The sequence below is a fragment of the Artibeus jamaicensis genome, unplaced genomic scaffold (genome assembly GCF_021234435.1).
Source record: "Artibeus jamaicensis isolate MK-2021 breed Jamaican fruit bat unplaced genomic scaffold, CSHL_Jam_final scaffold_1964, whole genome shotgun sequence".
NCBI lineage: Eukaryota > Metazoa > Chordata > Mammalia > Chiroptera > Phyllostomidae > Artibeus > Artibeus jamaicensis.
In genome coordinates, this window is record NW_026522030.1 from 20,749,426 (window position 1) to 20,765,821 (window position 16,396).

Here is a 16,396-nt window from a genome sequence, read left to right on the forward strand (position 1 = left end):
CTAATAAAATTCTCCCTCAGACAGTTCTCCCTCCAGGTCCTCACTGCATAAGTAAGAGTTCCAAGATGCTGCTGGATGGTTGTTTTTTTTTTCTTCTGTAAAAGAGCTTATTAGTGAAGCAGTGAGACATGGAGTGGCTGCTCCACAGACAGAGCAGCTGCGTGGCTGTACCTCAGTCTGGGCAGTGGCTACAGGGCATGCAGTCAGAAAGATTCACCAAGTGATCCGTGCATTTGTGGTCTGTGCTTTTAATTTTTGTAAGTTATACTTCCATTTATTTGACAAGGAAATTTTATAAAATATTTCTCCCTTTAGAGTTGATTTTAGATTGCTTTTCTCATGTTTTTATGGCCCTGTATTTAAGAATATGCTCTCACATCTTTATTTCTCCCCTGCTGTAGAAATACATACCGCATGATTGAACAAGATGACTTTGACATTAACACCAGGCTACACACGATTGTTAGAGGGGAAGATGAGGCAGCCATGGTTGAGTCAGTAGGCCTGGCCCTAGTGAAGCTACCAGATGTCCTTAATCGCCTGAAGCCTGACATTATGATAGTTCACGGAGACAGGTTCGATGCCCTGGCACTGGCAACGTCTGCTGCCTTGATGAACATCCGGATCCTTCACATCGAAGGTGGAGAAGTCAGCGGGACCATCGATGATTCTATCAGACACGCCATAACAAAGCTGGCTCATTACCACGTGTGCTGCACCCGAAGTGCAGAGCAACACCTGATATCCATGTGCGAGGACCATGATCGCATCCTTTTGGCAGGCTGCCCTTCCTATGACAAACTGCTCTGTGCCAAGAACAAAGACTACATGAGCATCATTCGGATGTGGCTGGGTACGTATCAGACTCTATTCAGTCTAGTGGTTGTGTTTGTTTGTGTTGGGCATATTTTATTTTATTTACTTATTCATTAAAAGATTTTATTTATTTATTTTTAGACAGAGGGGAAGGGAGTAAGAAAGAGAGGGAGAGAAACATCAATGTGTGGCTGCCTCTCACATGCCCCCACTGGGGACCTGGCCTGCAACCCAGACATATGCTCTGACTAGGAATCAAACTGGAGACCCTTTGATTTGTAGGCCAGCGCTCAATTTACTGAGCCATACCAGCCAGGGCCTGTGTCAGGTATACTTTAATCCTTTCAGAAACTATCATGGATAGAATATTCCATTAGCAGTTAGAAGGCTAGGGTTATAGGTCATAGATCTTACCATGGTATTTGACTTTACCTCTCTGAGACTCGCCTTTTCTGTTAAAAAGGCTTAACGGATATTCATACAATGAAATGCCTTTTAATACATTAAATATGTGATGGGTGAATAGTTACAGGGATAGATCTTGACAGCAAAAAGGAGGGAAAAGCAAGATACAACATTCATGTATAGTATGATGTCGTTTCTATGACAACAGTAACAATAGAAAGTTCAAGGGAGTATGTACACCAAGTCATTTATAATATTTGTGTTTGATTAGTAGAATGATGGGTGTTTTTATTTTTGTTTTCCTTTATTTTGGTTTTTAGCACAATGAAAATTTGTTATTTTTAATTTTAATGCCTTTCTTACTTGATTATTGGAATACTTAGATGAGATAATGAATGTTAGAAGTGGTTAGTAAGCCACATGTACTTACTAAAAGGGATTATGATTATTATTATTAAAAGCAAAAGTCAGAGTTGTGTCTTAGAGTTTATCTCTGTAAATAAGTCTTAAGGTCTGAAATCTTCAACTGTTCAGTGATCTTAGCCTCCTGTAAATTATCTGTTGCTAATCAGAGGCAAAGATAATAGGTTTACAAACAGAATTTCATTGATTAACTTACAGTGAGAGTACTATTGAGAGGACAAATCAAGAATAATCATCTGGTTAGGTATTTAGGACTCTCCTTTTTAAAGAGGTAGACGTATTGAATAATGAAGTTAATGATTTGGTGATTGTGTGTATTTTATATCAGATCACAGTGAAATAGGAAAGGGGTTGAACTTTTCTGCTCTGTTAATCAATCCATTGTATATATTTCTTATTCTTGGACAGATTTATAGTTATTAAAAAACCTGACTAGATAATACAGGTGGAATAAACTTGTCTCTTTAGTCTCTCCTTTTTGTATGCCTCTAAGTAAACATTGTTTCATTCTGTTCTGATTACACTGTTAGCTCTATATGTGTTCTATAAAACTTTGGATCGTTGAAAAACTTGCAATGAATAGAAAATAATCATAAAGTGGAATGCAGCAAGCTTGTATTTGTAGGGCTTAAAGTTCTATTTGGAACCATTTGAGCAATATCTTTATGAAAAGAAAGATGACAAAATAGCAAAAACTGGATTAAAAAAAACCCAAACCAGTATGTGTGTTAAGAGGAAGAGAATTGGGTGGGAATGAAACCATGAGCCCAAGCCACCTACCTCTACCAATAATACATTTGCAGAGTCCGTACCTGCTTCTCGTGTTTCCCACACTGCTCGTAAATGGGCAAAGTAGTGTTGGGTACGCCTCTCAGAATATGTGACTTTGTAACCAGAACATTAATAAATAACAGTCCTAATAAAAATATTAGCAAAGTTAAAAAGACATGTTAAATTCCCAGTAACGGAAGAAATGGCACAGTAAATACAGAACTTTAACACAAAACAAAATGATGGCACCTTAATGGAAAGGGCTGGGTGGAGGGGTTGAAGCTGCTGAGGTCTGGAGATAGACACAGTGATGATGTCAGGAGTTGTGCACTGAGAAGCAGCTGTAGGCTTTGTACAGAGCGTATCATTGCCAGGGCTGGCTAGCTGCAGTTCATTGTCCTGTGTGGTTTTTTTCACTTTTTTTTTTAAAGACATGTAGTTCTTGCACTATATGGTTACTTTCTAAATAGTGCACTTGCTTCTTAATCCCACTTCCAGGAGAAGACAGATGAGAAGTGGAAAGCTCCCATGGGGTAAACTGCTGTAACTGCCTCTTCATCTTCCACTTGCCCCTTAGCAATAAGTTACACAGAACGGTCCTGTCTGCAGGGGACTGCCGGGGCTCTATAATAACATCCTCACTGTCAAAGAAAAATTGCCACAACCGCCCCCCCCCCACCCGCCCCCAAAAAAGCCGCAGAGGTCAGAGACACAGGTCCTCCATTGCTGGTTGTATACATTTAGGTTAAGGTTATTTGTATCCAGCCACGGGGAATCGTGAATGAAAAACTCAATGACTACATTAAAGGCTGACGTCATTCTTCTATTTACGAGACACACAGGAGCTTATTCACATTATAGAACTGTGCACTAGCAGGGCCAACTTGTACCATATCCTTTATCTCTTTTATTGCTATTTCCCCATAGTCTCTGATAGCCCTGATCTCTGTCTAGTGACTTAGCTACATTCATGTTGATCACCTCTTTCTAGACTTCTGTTTCTGATAGATTCTTTTAGAACTTTAAGTCTTTTCCCTACTTTGCACAAAAATTTAATAATTATATCTCCCCAAACCCCAGTGTAGAACATAATATAGGGCCAATAATTTTTTTTTAAAGTAGCCCTAGCTGGTGTAGCTCAATGGATAGAGCACAGGCTGTGAACCAAAGGGTCACTGGTTCAGTTCCCAGTCAGGGCACATGCCTGGGTTGAGGCCAGGTCCCCAGTGAGGGGCATATGAGAGGCAACCACACACTGATGTTTCTTTCCCTCTCTCTCCCTTCTCCTCTGTCTAAAAATAAATAAATAAGAAACCTTTAAAAAATTGGAACCTATAGTCTCTTGAATCAAATACTACTGAAGATTCTTAGTACAAATTATGTTACCATTAAATTTTTTAACAATAACAGCTACTGTTTGAATTTGGAAATTAATGATAAACTTACAGTGTAATATAAAGTTGATCATTAAAGCTAGTATCATAAAGAAATATATTCTCATTAAAAATAAGCACGTGGCGCTCATGTCTAGTTTTATGTGGGAGTCCAGGCCCTGTTGACCATAGTGCTTTGCTTTGGCAGAGCACTGTCCATCTGAACCATTTACCCTTTAAATCTTTGCCAAGGGACTGTCCTTGGGATCCCAGCCTGGGGTTAAGTGGAGCCTTTCTAGTCCTTTGAACAGGCTTAGAAGTCCTGGCCATGTGTTGAATCTGGTGGATGATGGTGTGGGGAAGCTCCTGTGTACTTATATGAAATATATTTAGTGCTCATTCAATCTCGAAATGCCCTGACTTGCAACATGGTATTATTCATTGGTATTGCTGATAATTCATTAGATACACTAGTTAGAAATTGGGACGATTCACATTTTTCTAATGCTTTGAAGAATTTTGGATTTGAAACAATAAATCCTAGTGTCTGCTATTTCAAGTTATGTATTTTGCTTGTGGTAGTAAGAACCTTTGCAAAATGTTAAGTGTGCTGAATCGTTGGACTTGTTGCTGTATGTCCTTATCATTGGAAGCTAATTTGGATGGCCTGCTAAAAATGTAACAAACTACTTTCCCTTAGCATTTTTAGAAGCACAGACTTTGGGGTTTGCCTTTTGGAATTTGCTTCTTCCTTTGAGATTCTTAACTAATGAAGCAATGTGGTTGGATTTTCTTTAAACAGGTGATGATGTAAAACCTAAAGATTACATTGTTGCTCTACAGCACCCGGTGACCACCGACATTAAGCATTCCATTAAAATGTTCGAGTTAACGCTGGATGCGCTTATCTCATTCAACAAGAGGACCCTAGTTCTGTTTCCAAATGTTGATGCAGGTAATGGGACTGGAAGATGACAGTGTGCCCCCTCCCTTTCCAGTTGTGTGTTTCCATTGGGTCTTCTTTGGACTGCCATTCTTACTGTGCTCATTTTATGCTGAAGGCTGCTCTCTTTGGAAATGTGTTCCCGTTTTCAAAGGATCACCAGTTCTGCAGTGGAGTGAAGAGGCTGTGATGTTTTTGTCAAGTCTAGTAGGAACTTGATAGGAAATAAATATTAAAAAAAAAGATCTCGCTAATCCTCATTCTCATTTTATGTTAAATCTCTTCCCTCCATTTTGCACTGGTAAGAAAATGCAACAGCCAGGAGACAAACCTTAGAAGTCAAAAGTGTCTTTAGGAGTGTAACCACCCCACTAACCACAGTAAAGTGGCCATCATTATAACTATTTCCTGTTCTCCTATTTATATTAGAACTAGTCTCCAGTTGATCCTCAGGCCTGCCTGCAGGCCTTGGTGCCTGCGAGTCCTTAACCATGTTAATGGGGACATGAGATACCAGTGAGAAAGCCAAGCAGGAGCTGTCACGTACTGGTTACCATGAGCTGACACCGCCCATCGCCAAGCTCTTAGGTGCTTTGTGGTAAAACAGGCAGCACCCCTTCACTGCAGTGTCCAGATGTCACCGTCTTTCTCTGAAGGATTCCCTGTCTCAGGGTCTTGAATAATCTTTATTGTCAGGGGAAACAAAGTAGGGTGTTAAAACGACTGTTTCTTTATAACTGTTACGAGTCCTTATGGGAAGATTTCTTTAAGTGGGACTGTACTTGCCAATGAAAATTGTTTATCTCATAAACTGTGTAACAGTTGTTTCTCTTCACTCTTGCAGGGAGCAAAGAGATGGTTCGAGTGATGCGGAAGAAGGGCATTGAGCATCACCCTAATTTCCGGGCAGTGAAACACGTCCCATTTGACCAGTTCATACAGTTGGTTGCCCACGCGGGCTGCATGATTGGGAACAGCAGTTGTGGGGTCCGAGAGGTTGGCGCTTTTGGAACACCTGTGATCAATCTAGGAACGCGTCAGATTGGAAGGGAGACAGGTATCTACCTTTGCCTATATTTTGACTGACTGGCTTAACACGTGTGTGTGGATAATTACAAGGTATGCACATATTATCAAGTGAGTGAATGAAGTTAATGACCAGTTATAACCTAAAATCTATAAAGAACACACAGGGATCACCAAATTTTTTTTTAGGGCTCTACTTACCTTTTTATTGTCTTTGTAATACCGGTTAGAGCTAAGAGTTTCTTAGGTAACTGTGAGGTTTGAGGGCAGCGTTTAAGAGACTGGAGTTGAACGTGGCCTCTGAGCTGTCATGTAACCTCCATTCAAGTGGGAGGAGAAATCGATGATGAACCAAGGAAAAAAACTAGGCCGTGTGCTGCCCAGATGTGCTTGCCACATTAGGGGGGACAAGAGAAGGCGACTTTTAGAGGACACTTCAGCCGAGGTATGAATGACAAGGAATTAGCTTCATGAAGATCAGGGGGAAGCAGAGGAAAACACCACTGTGAAGATGAAGCCAACTGCAGCTGAGAACCAGAGGGGTCCGTGTAGTTGTAGGGCAATGGGCAAGAAGAGTGGGTGCAAGACGACGTGAGAGAAGGAGGCAGACCTAAGCCAGGGTAAATACTCTGGGCTTTTTTCTAAGTGCAGTGGGGAGCCATTTACTGCGGTATTTCGTGTTTTGGAATGATCATCTGGCAGGTGTGTGGAGGGTGGAATGAGGTGGCAGGGAGGAACCAGGGAGCCAAGTTAAGAGGCTTGTTCAGTTCCTATGTGATGACAGCGGCTTAGACTCCGTGGCAGCGTCAGAGTGAGAAAAGTCCGACTTGGGGTTGTTATGGTGCTCACTGTGGCTTGGATGTGGGCAGTAAAAGGAAGAAGGGAGGAGTCAACACCTACTCTGTGGCTGGGTGCACTCTTTCCTGAAGGGGGGGAAGCTGAGGGAGGAGCAGATTTGGGAGGGGTGGAATTAAGAGTTCTCTAATGGCCATGTTAGGTTTGAGAGTCTGTTGGGGATCAAAGTGGAGATGGCTTCTAAGCAGCTAGATAGTTCCAGGCAGAGTTCGAGTTGAAGATACAAGAGTGATTGGCGTATTGGATGGTGTTTAGTTAGAGCATCAGTTCAGGGCCTTTACAGAGACACCACAAAATAATAGTGCCTTAAATGAGTTAGATTCTTCTTTTTTTTCTTTTTAATATATTTTATTGATTATGACATTATAGTTGTCCCATTCCCCCCTTCATTCCCCTACACCCTACACACCCCTCCCCCACCATTCCCCTTTAGTTTATGTCCATGTGTCACAAGTTCTTTAGATTCTATATTTCCCATACTATTCTTGCCCTCCCCCTGTCTATTTTCTACCTACCATCTATGCTACTTAGTCTCTGTACCTTCTCCCCCCTTCTCCTCTTCCCACTCCCCTGTTGCTAACCCTCCATGTGATCTCCATTTCTATGGTTCTGCTCCTGATCTAGTCCTCTTAGTTTGCTTTTGTTTTAGGTGTGGTTCTTAATAACTGTGAGTTTGCTGTCCTTTCACTGTTCATATTTTTATCTTCTTTTTCTTAGATAAGTCCCTTTAACATTTTATATAATAAGGGCTTGGTGATGATAAACTCCTTGAACCTGACCATATCTGAGAAGCACTTTATCTGTCCTTCCATTCTAAATGAAAGCTTAGCTGGGTAGACCAATCTTGGATGTAGGTCTTTGGATTTCATGACTTGGAATACTTCTTTCTAGCCCCTTCTTGCCTGTAAGGTCTCTTTTGAGAAATCAGCTGACAGTCTGATGGGAACTCCTTTGTAGGTAACTGTCCCCTTATCTCTTGCTGCTTCTAGGATTCTCTCTTTCATTTTAATCTTGGCTAATGTAATGATGATGTGCCTTGGTGTGTTCCTTCTTGGGTCCAACTTCTTTGGGACTCTCTGAGCTTCCTGGATTTCCTGGAAGTCTATTTCGTCTGCCAGAATGGGGAAGTTCTCCTTTATTATTCGTTCAAATAAGTTTTCCACTTGCTATTTCTCTTCCCCTTCTGGTACCCCTATAATTCAGATGTTGGAACGTTTAAAGATGTCCTGGAGGTTCCTAAGCCTCTCCTCATTTTTTTGAATTCTTGTTTCTTCATATTTTTCTGTTTGGTCTTTTTCTTCCTTCTAGTTCACTCCCTTGATTTGAGTCCAAGTTTCCTTTTCATCATTATTGGTTTCCTGTGCATTTCTCTTCATTTCAATTAGTTTAGCCTTCATTTGTTCCTCTAATTTGTGACTAAAATCGACCAGTTCTGTGAGCATCCTGACCACCAGTGTTTTGAACTGTGCATCTGATAGGTTGGCTATCTCTTGGTCGCTTAAAAGTATTGGCTCTGGGGCTTTGATTTGTTCTTCTGTTTGAGCCATAATGTTTTGGTCTGTTCGCGCCTGTTAGGTGCGAGGGGCGGAGCCTTAGATGTTCACCAGGGCGGGGCAACCCAGTCGCTGGGTTGTGACGCTGCAGGTGGGGGCGGGGTCAGAGAGACGCCTGGCATTTGTTCTGCCCTCAGATTTTGGTCCCCTCTGCTGCTTCCGGCAAGCAAATCTGGCCCCCCTGGTGCTAGCTCCCAGGTGTATGGGCCCGTGCACCCTCCAGGACCCTGTGGGTCTCTCCAACAAACTGTGAGCCTGGGAGCTTTTCCCGGCACCTTGACCCCGAGAGTTTTTCCAATTGGTGCTTTTAGACTTTAATTCCTGTCACTGGGCCCATAGCCTGAGCAGTCTGTCTCACTGCTCGCTCCTTTGCCTGATTTATCTATGCGAGAGTGTGTCTGCGGTCAGCCAGCTGCCTTGCACCTTCACTGGGTCTGCCCGTTGCGGCCCCACACCTGGGATCTGCCAACGGCCGCCTGTGTGCCTGGGTAGGTCGGCTTATCTTTCCTGCCCAACTCCGCTCCTCTTACTGGTCTGGCTGAATGGTTCGTTGTTGTTGGACTTCGGTACAGTTCAATTTTCTGTGTTTTGGTTGCATTTTTGTTACTATAACTTTGTTGTCTTTAAACTTGGTTGTGCATGGAGGCACAGTGTTTCCACCTATGCCTCCATCCTGGCCAGAAGTCTCTTCTTTGTTTCCTACTGGTATGGTCAGAACCTAGCCTCCATCTGTCTTGCTGTGAAGTCCACATTTTAGCCCTTTGGAAGGGGGAAGGGGAAAATGTCTTTCCTTTTAAAAACATGACCTGGAAGTTGCAAATATTTCTTCATCCTATCAGAACATGGCCACAAGGCCATGTCTAGCTGCAGGGGAAGCTGCAGAGTATATCCTTTAGCTGGGTGGTCAGCTGCCCAGTGAAAATGCTGTTACCAGTATAGGGAAAGGTGTTGAGGATAATGGCATGCTCTGCTTGAGATGATATTTCAAACCAAGGGACTAAATGAGATTACCCAGTGGGGACATATAAATAGGGACAAGAATGGAGCCCAGGCCCAGCAGAGGAGCTCCTCAACATTTGGAGTTCTGGCGAGGAAGGGAAGGCCCACGGAGGAAGACTGAAAAGGGATTGCCAGTGAGGTTGGAGGAAACCAGGAGTGTGGTGTCATTAAACCCAGGAAAGAAAGTGTCTTCAGAAGATGGTACTGATAGCTGTTGAGAGTTCAAGTAAGATGTGAATGGAGTATTTAATATGGGATTGAGTAGTGTGGTCCTCTGTCAGAAGCAGTCTCTGTGCTTCCTGCCACCACACTTTATAAGCACGTGCCCATCATGCTTTGTACCTTCTTCATACTGGAGCATTTGGGATGTGGGGTTCCTCTTGCCTGTCCACTGCTAGCCTTCTGTGTTCCAGAGTGCCCCTTCTGCCTTCTGAGGGTCTTACCAGTTATCCTCTCTCTCCCATGTATCTTTAACTTCTTCATCATTTAAACATGCCTGAGCCTCTCATTTCTTAAAAACAAAACAATACAAAATAGCCCCTTCCTTGATCCCATACCCCTCTCTCTCCAGCCATCACCCTTCTGCTCTTCCCCTCTTCTTAACCAAATGATGGCTCTAGTGGCACTTAGTTGTCTTTGACTTCATTCGAGGTCAGTACAATCTGACAGCTTTGTTAGATTCTGTGTGACGCCTGTCTTATCAGTGCACATTAAAAAAATTTACCAAAATTGGTGAATTTCTGTGTAGCCAATTTGTGTTTGAAGATGGACGAAAATACGCTACATTTTTGGCACATTATCCTTTATTACTTCAAGAAAGATAAAAATGCAAGTGAGATGCAAACACAGTTTTGTGCAGTGTAAGGAGAAGATGCTGTGACTGATTGAATGTGTCAAAAGTGGTTTGCAAACTTTTGTGCTGGAAATTTCTCGCTAGACCATGCTCCACGGTTGGGTAGCCCACTTGAAGTTGGTAGTGATCAAATCGAGACATTGAGAACAATCAACATTATACCACATGGGAGACAACTGACATACTCAAAATATCCAAATCAATGAAGTTATTGGTGAAAATGAAAAATGTGTGTTTTATCTTATGGAAAAAAATCATATGGATTTTTTTGCCAACCCAATAGATTAATCCAACTTGTTTATTACAATAAGTATACAAAAACTTTATTTCCTTTGGGAATGAAGGACCCTAGTGCCCTTAAGTATATGACATATGAGATCTTGCTGAGAGTGCTTTAAAGAAAGGTAAATAGTAGGAAGGTTGATGTTTCTCTAAAAGGAGAAGACTTACAGCCTCTGGGATTCAGGGATAATTATGAGCAGAACACACTGCTAATTTCTTTATTCTTTGGGTATTCCCACTTCTGAATCATGGCACTGTGTCACTGGGTTTACCTAGGAGAGAATGTCCTTCATGTCCGGGACGCTGATACCCAGGACAAAATACTGCAAGCACTGCATCTGCAATTTGGCAAACAGTACCCTTGGTGAGTACATACTCTCTTTTTAAAAGCGCTTTAAAAGAGGAGCTGCCTTCGGCACCATTTCCAGCCTGTAGCCCCCCCCCCCCCCAGAGCTCTCATTCTCCACCCCTGTTTGAACCCCCTAACAGAGCTCTCGTTCTCCACCTCTGAGCCCCCAGCTGGTGGGGAGACAAGGCTTGTTAACATACGCCTATTGTTCCACCAGGGGTTCCGATGGAGAATAATTTTTTTATTTGTCTCAGTTAATTAACATAGCTAGGAAATAGGTCTTTAGCCTACTTTGATTTTCCATAAGTATTAGAAAGTAATATAACTGATCTTCTTTAAAAATAGTTTCATTCAGCATTTTAATTTAGACTGCCCTCCTTTCTATTTCAAATTAATGAGATTTTCCTGTATTGGAATATTTTTTCCCTGAATATAACTTTTCCCCCATGAATGTAAAGATGAAAACTTAAAAAAAATTTGGTGGCATGGGCTCTCTCTGGCTCTGGGGATGCCTGGCTGATTGTGCTGCAGCTGCCTGCTTTTCCCAACGGAGGGTCTTTTGGATGGGAAGGAACTCCGGGTGCAGCCCAGGGTCCGGCTGGCCTGGCGGGGGGTGGGGTTATTCTTTGGGTGTGCTAGAGGGGACAGGCTCTGAGACAGAAGCCTGCCATTCTTCCAAAACTGTGCAGCTTGTGTATCTTATTTTCGTTCGTAAACTAACCCTACAGATTAAGATAATTAAAACTAAAGGGGGAGTGGGGTAGAGGCCGGGAAATGTAGGAGAGCTCAGGTGTTAAGAGTTTAGTCTTAATTGATAGGTTTAAGTGATTAAAACTGTAACTAAAGAGTTAAAGAGTTTGACCTTAATAGAGAGACCTAAGTGACTAAAGCATGTGGAAAGCTGTTATTCCAAAACTGTGACACTTTTGAATAAAGACTCTTTTCCTTTATCACCAAAAAAAAAAATCATTGTTTCAGACTGTTACATGCTGAAATTGCCTTAACAAAGATATTTTTTTCTTTGATAATGTAAGCATTTTTAATGGTATCTCAGGCTGGAAAATAGCTGTGTTTCCATTAACAATGGAATTAGACGTTTCGCCAGGGATAGGAAGCTGCTGTGTTGCTGGAGAGATCCAGATGTTGTTTTAAAAGGAAAAAGTAGAAACTGTGACCTCGGGTCTGAGATTCCATGAACACCATGTCCTCAGTATCATTTAGTATGTATGAGAAAATCATTTAATTTGACTTTTTGGATATTACAGTTCAAAGATATATGGGGATGGAAATGCTGTTCCAAGGATTTTGAAGTTTCTCAAATCTATTGATCTTCAAGAGCCACTGCAAAAGAAATTCTGCTTTCCTCCCGTGAAGGACAACATCTCTCAAGACATTGACCATATTCTTGAAACTCTGAGTGCTTTGGCTGTTGATCTCGGTGGGACGAACCTCCGAGTTGCAATAGTCAGCATGAAGGTAAAAGAACGAATGCCTGAGGTCTTACAAGTAATTGGTTTGTAAAAAGTACAGTTGGAAGGGAGGACTAGAAACACACATGAAATCCTGTAACTGTTCGCCCACAGCACTGACTTTCTGGGTCCGTCAAAATGTCTGTCGCTGTTTTACTAATCAGGAACACTTCAAAGGAGTGAGATTCTCTCGGAGGCCAAGGGAGCGCACTTGAGTTGCCAGTGGGTGACCCGAGGTCCCAGAGGGGCTTTTGCCCCCCAAGAGACCTGAAGCTCTGTATTGGTTATCAGCGTGGATTAGGGCGTGTGTGGGTTACTGACCACCTGGGGAGGGTGTGGCCGATGTGAGGGGAATTGCTTCTCCTCTACACACGACTCTGGCTGAGCACAGCACACCTCCAGTCCCTTCGGTGAACCATCACCACGGTGTTGCCAGAACTTGAGAGAGCCTTCATAATAAAAACCCCACGGCGTCCATGTTAAAGTGCTTTTCAATGATTTCACAAGAAAAGTCTTCATTTGAGATCCTGTCTGTGTATAAAGTTTCAGGAGTTTATTAGAAATAGCAAAGACTTCATAGGCAGAGTTGTTTAGGTCAATAAAGAAAAGCAGAACAAAATATGATCTTTTAAGAGAAGCCAGAAGGCCTCTTTTATTAGTAATCTTTACAAGGTACTCATAGAATATTTTCTTAACATAAGATGTATTCCGTGTCAGTAGCCAGCACCCCTCACAGTAAGAATTCTAGAGGCATCATCACTGCAATGGAGAGGAAAGGAAGGACATCCTCTACAACATTGCTGAACATTATCCTGGAAGTTGTGAAGGGAATAAGGCGTGGAACAAACAGCAGAAATGGAGACTGTGGACAGGGTAAAATAGAAAGTGTTATTTGTAGGCAGTGTGAATAAACAATGTTATAGAATTAATAAGACAATTGAGTAAAATGGCTAGGTATTAGGATAAATATATAAGTGTCAGTAACTTTCTATTGATATGAAATTGCAGGCAAAAATTTTAGTTTTCCTCTAAGTGGGTGTTTGTGAGCCCTGATTGCACAGTAGTGTCATCTGGAAGCTTTAAAAAAATCCGCAGACGCCGGGCTCCCACCGCAGATGGATCACACCGGGCTCTGCGGCGGGAGGCTGGGCACCAGTGTTGGTTCAGAGCCGCCCAGGTGTGTCTGACGCACAGTGAGGGCTGAGAATCACAACTTCAGGTTGTTTTTAATAGCACCCGTTAGTGACAGCCTTAACCTTCATCAATATAAAAAACTCCATTAATAGCAGAAGAATGGAAAAAGAGATCCTATTCAGAACAATACAACAAAAACTTTAAAGAATAATCTAAACCGGACAACTATGTGATCTACATAAAGAAAAGTATAAAACTTTACTGTAAAATGTAAAAGCTTGAGAAACACCTTGGCTGGGAATGCTGAGGGCTTTTTAAATGTCAGCACTTTCCAAATTGACTTACAAATTTAGCAGAATTCTAGTCAACATTGCAATGAAACTTTTAAAAGTTTAACAACATTATTGTGAAGTTTACTTAAAATAATGCCCAAGTGAGAAGAACAAAGAAAATAACTCAAAAACAAGAACAATTAGGAGGAACTATTCTTGATTGTTTGGTATTAAAATCTATCACAAAACACAATAATTTATGCATCATGGCACCATACCATCATTGGCTCCCGTTATGGGAGATGATTAAAGCTTAAGTGCTTAGGATATTTACTTAGTTGCCTCAGTATTTAAGCAAGGAAAATTCATTAGTCTGAGAGAGTAACATATGACCTTTTAATGAAGATTCAGATTAACCAGCATTGGCCTTATGCTCAGAGAGGGGTCTGTCCAGGTGGCCAGGAGTTGTCATTGTTTCAGTAGCCATGCGCCAGAAGGGCTTCTCGGGAAAGGGCTCGGGTGTACCCTGGGGCTGACCCAGCCAGCCAGTGGCTGCCTCTGAAGCCGTCCTGTGCATCTGTGGAACTGTCCCACGGCAGTGTCTGGTTTGTCATGAAATAGACCAAGAGATTTGCTGTGTGTGCTCCTTAGCTGAGACCAGCGCAGCAGACAGTGGTGGTGTTTTCTCTTTCAGGGTGAAATAGTTAAGAAATATACTCAGTTCAATCCTAAAACCTATGAAGAGAGGATCAACTTAATACTACAGATGTGTGTAGAAGCTGCAGCAGAAGCTGTAAAACTGAACTGCAGAATTTTGGGAGTAGGTGAGACTGTGAATTACATACCCAAGAGACGTTCCTTGTTACGTACAGAACTTCCTGAGTTCTGCCACATTGCTCTGCATCATGTCCCTGTCTGCCCTGTGCAGGGATGGCTCTGGGTCCTGTCTGTGGGCCCCGGGCCTTCCCAGGCCTTTGGGAAGCATTGATAGTGCTGTATCTACGGGGGCTACAGATTTAGCTCAGAACTGCTTGTTGTTTTCTGCAGTTTCTCCTTGGTAATGCTGGTCTTTGGGTTTGCTGGGTGAATTGGTGATCCGAGCCCAGAAAGTCAGCACACTTTGAGATGGCTCATTAGAATGATCTCCCCCGTGTTTGCGGTGGGGCGCAGGTGTCTCCACAGGCGGCCGTGTAAACCCCCGGGAAGGAATCGTGCTGCACTCGACCAAGCTGATTCAAGAGTGGAACTCGGTGGACCTCAGGACGCCCCTGTCGGACACTTTGCATCTCCCCGTGTGGGTAGACAATGATGGCAACTGCGCTGCCATGGCAGAAAGGAAGTTTGGCCAAGGAAAGGGCCTGGAAAACTTCGTGACACTTATCACAGGCACAGGTAAGAGGAGCAGTCAGAAATGGCTGCTGCAGGAGCTGGAGTGTGTCGGGCACACCATCAGCACTCAAGCATCAGACGAAGCTTACAGCTTCGCCTTGGCCTGCTTGAGCAGAGCCACACGGGAGGCTGAAGGTCTGCTCGGGTCTCTTCTGAGCATGTACGTGGCCTTCTGAAAGCTTCTCATTCCCCAGCTTTTCCTCCCAGTCTTTTTGGTCAGTATATTGCTTGCTCCCACTGTTACCCATTTCCCTAAGCAGGGGAGGCCAATTAGCATATTTTGTCTTCAAATGTTTTCGACAAATGGCCCTTGGGTGGCCCCCTGAGCCCTCGGTAAGTTCTGAGGTAGGCAAGATAAAGGCAAGCCCACTGAGCTGGTCAAAACAAGCCACCCAGTTCTTGGAGAGGAAGGTTAGTTCAGTTCCCTCCACACTGCCATCTGTGCTGGGAATGGGGGCTGCTGGTTCAAGGCCATGCCAGTTCCTGGGGAGGAGAGGGTGATGGGGCCAGAAAGTGCCAGAAAGCTCTTAGTGACATTCAGTTGTTTTTTTCCTTGATTAAGCATTTCCTTGGTTGTTGCAAATTTCTGGTTAGTGTCCAGAGTTCCAAACAAGTTGATTCTGATAGTTTTTGCTAGCTTATTCATTGCTCTAGTGGAGGGATGGACTTTTGGGAGGGAGGGCTCTGTTCCCTACTCTGCCATATCTGCTGACGTCCTCGTTTGTTTTTTAAATGAGGAAACAGCCTCAGCTGTGCATGGTCCAGCCAGCATTCGATCCTGGACACGCTGCCTTCAAAACTGGCGTGCCCTTAAACCCTGCATTATGCTGCCACCCTGTTAAGCTCCTACACTTCTCTCAGCTTCAGACACAGTTCTAGCAAACTTGGCCGTCATTTCCTAGCACAGAGCAGTTAATAAGCTGCAAATGAGAGGGGTGGAGTTAGAGGAACAGATGACACAAGAGGTGATCGGTGGCAGGACAACTGAAAAGCAGAGCCCGCTGAGGCACAATGTCCTTTACTCCTTAGTGACCCTAAGCTCCATAAGAAGACAGCCACTGCTATTCATAATTACTGAAGTGTAGATTTTTTAGGCCTGATGGTATTAGAGGCAAAACATATTTCATATTCTGTTTAAGAGAGCAGGAGGTATTTGATTCCTTAAAAAGACTGTCTTCCCCAAAGCAGGGCCTAGGGCAAGAGTTTAGGTGTGGGCATTTTGTTTGGGCCGTGACCCTGAGCAGGAGTGAGGGAGTGGGAAGAGTGGGACAGAGGAGGAGCTGTTAGAGGACACGGTGTCCGAGCTGCCTTGAGGGCAGGAGGGGCTGAAATCTACCAGGACCTCCCTGGAAGCCTGCAGAGTACCATCCAGAATTGTCCACTTGGATCTGCTGGCTCCTGTCTTGCCTTGGTTGAGGGTTGCTTCTGGGCATGGTGTTTACATGGCTGACGAAGCTCCTTAGCGTCGGAGAAAGCCTTGGTGA

The 16,396-nt window shown here is 43.2% G+C and overlaps 2 protein-coding genes across 5 annotated transcripts in view; one reads left to right on the top strand and one right to left on the bottom strand.

Annotated features, from left to right (window-relative positions):
* Positions 1-16,396, top strand: part of GNE (glucosamine (UDP-N-acetyl)-2-epimerase/N-acetylmannosamine kinase) — a 51,232-nt gene that overhangs the window by 26,760 nt on the left and 8,076 nt on the right. For all 4 annotated transcript variants that reach the window (XM_037144518.2, XM_037144523.2, XM_037144522.2 and 1 more), the window contains exons 3-9: positions 402-853; positions 4,591-4,743; positions 5,576-5,788; positions 10,576-10,663; positions 11,914-12,124; positions 14,218-14,347; positions 14,694-14,915. In XM_037144518.2, the coding sequence (XP_037000413.1) occupies positions 402-853; positions 4,591-4,743; positions 5,576-5,788; positions 10,576-10,663; positions 11,914-12,124; positions 14,218-14,347; positions 14,694-14,915 (1,469 nt within the window). The remainder of the gene's footprint in view (positions 1-401; positions 854-4,590; positions 4,744-5,575; positions 5,789-10,575; positions 10,664-11,913; positions 12,125-14,217; positions 14,348-14,693; positions 14,916-16,396) is intronic.
* Positions 12,860-16,396, bottom strand: part of CLTA (clathrin light chain A) — a 34,100-nt gene continuing 30,563 nt past the window's right edge. The window contains exon 5 of the mRNA XM_053656455.1: positions 12,860-12,979. Coding sequence (XP_053512430.1) covers positions 12,925-12,979 — 55 coding nt within the window. The 3' untranslated portion in view covers positions 12,860-12,924. The remainder of the gene's footprint in view (positions 12,980-16,396) is intronic.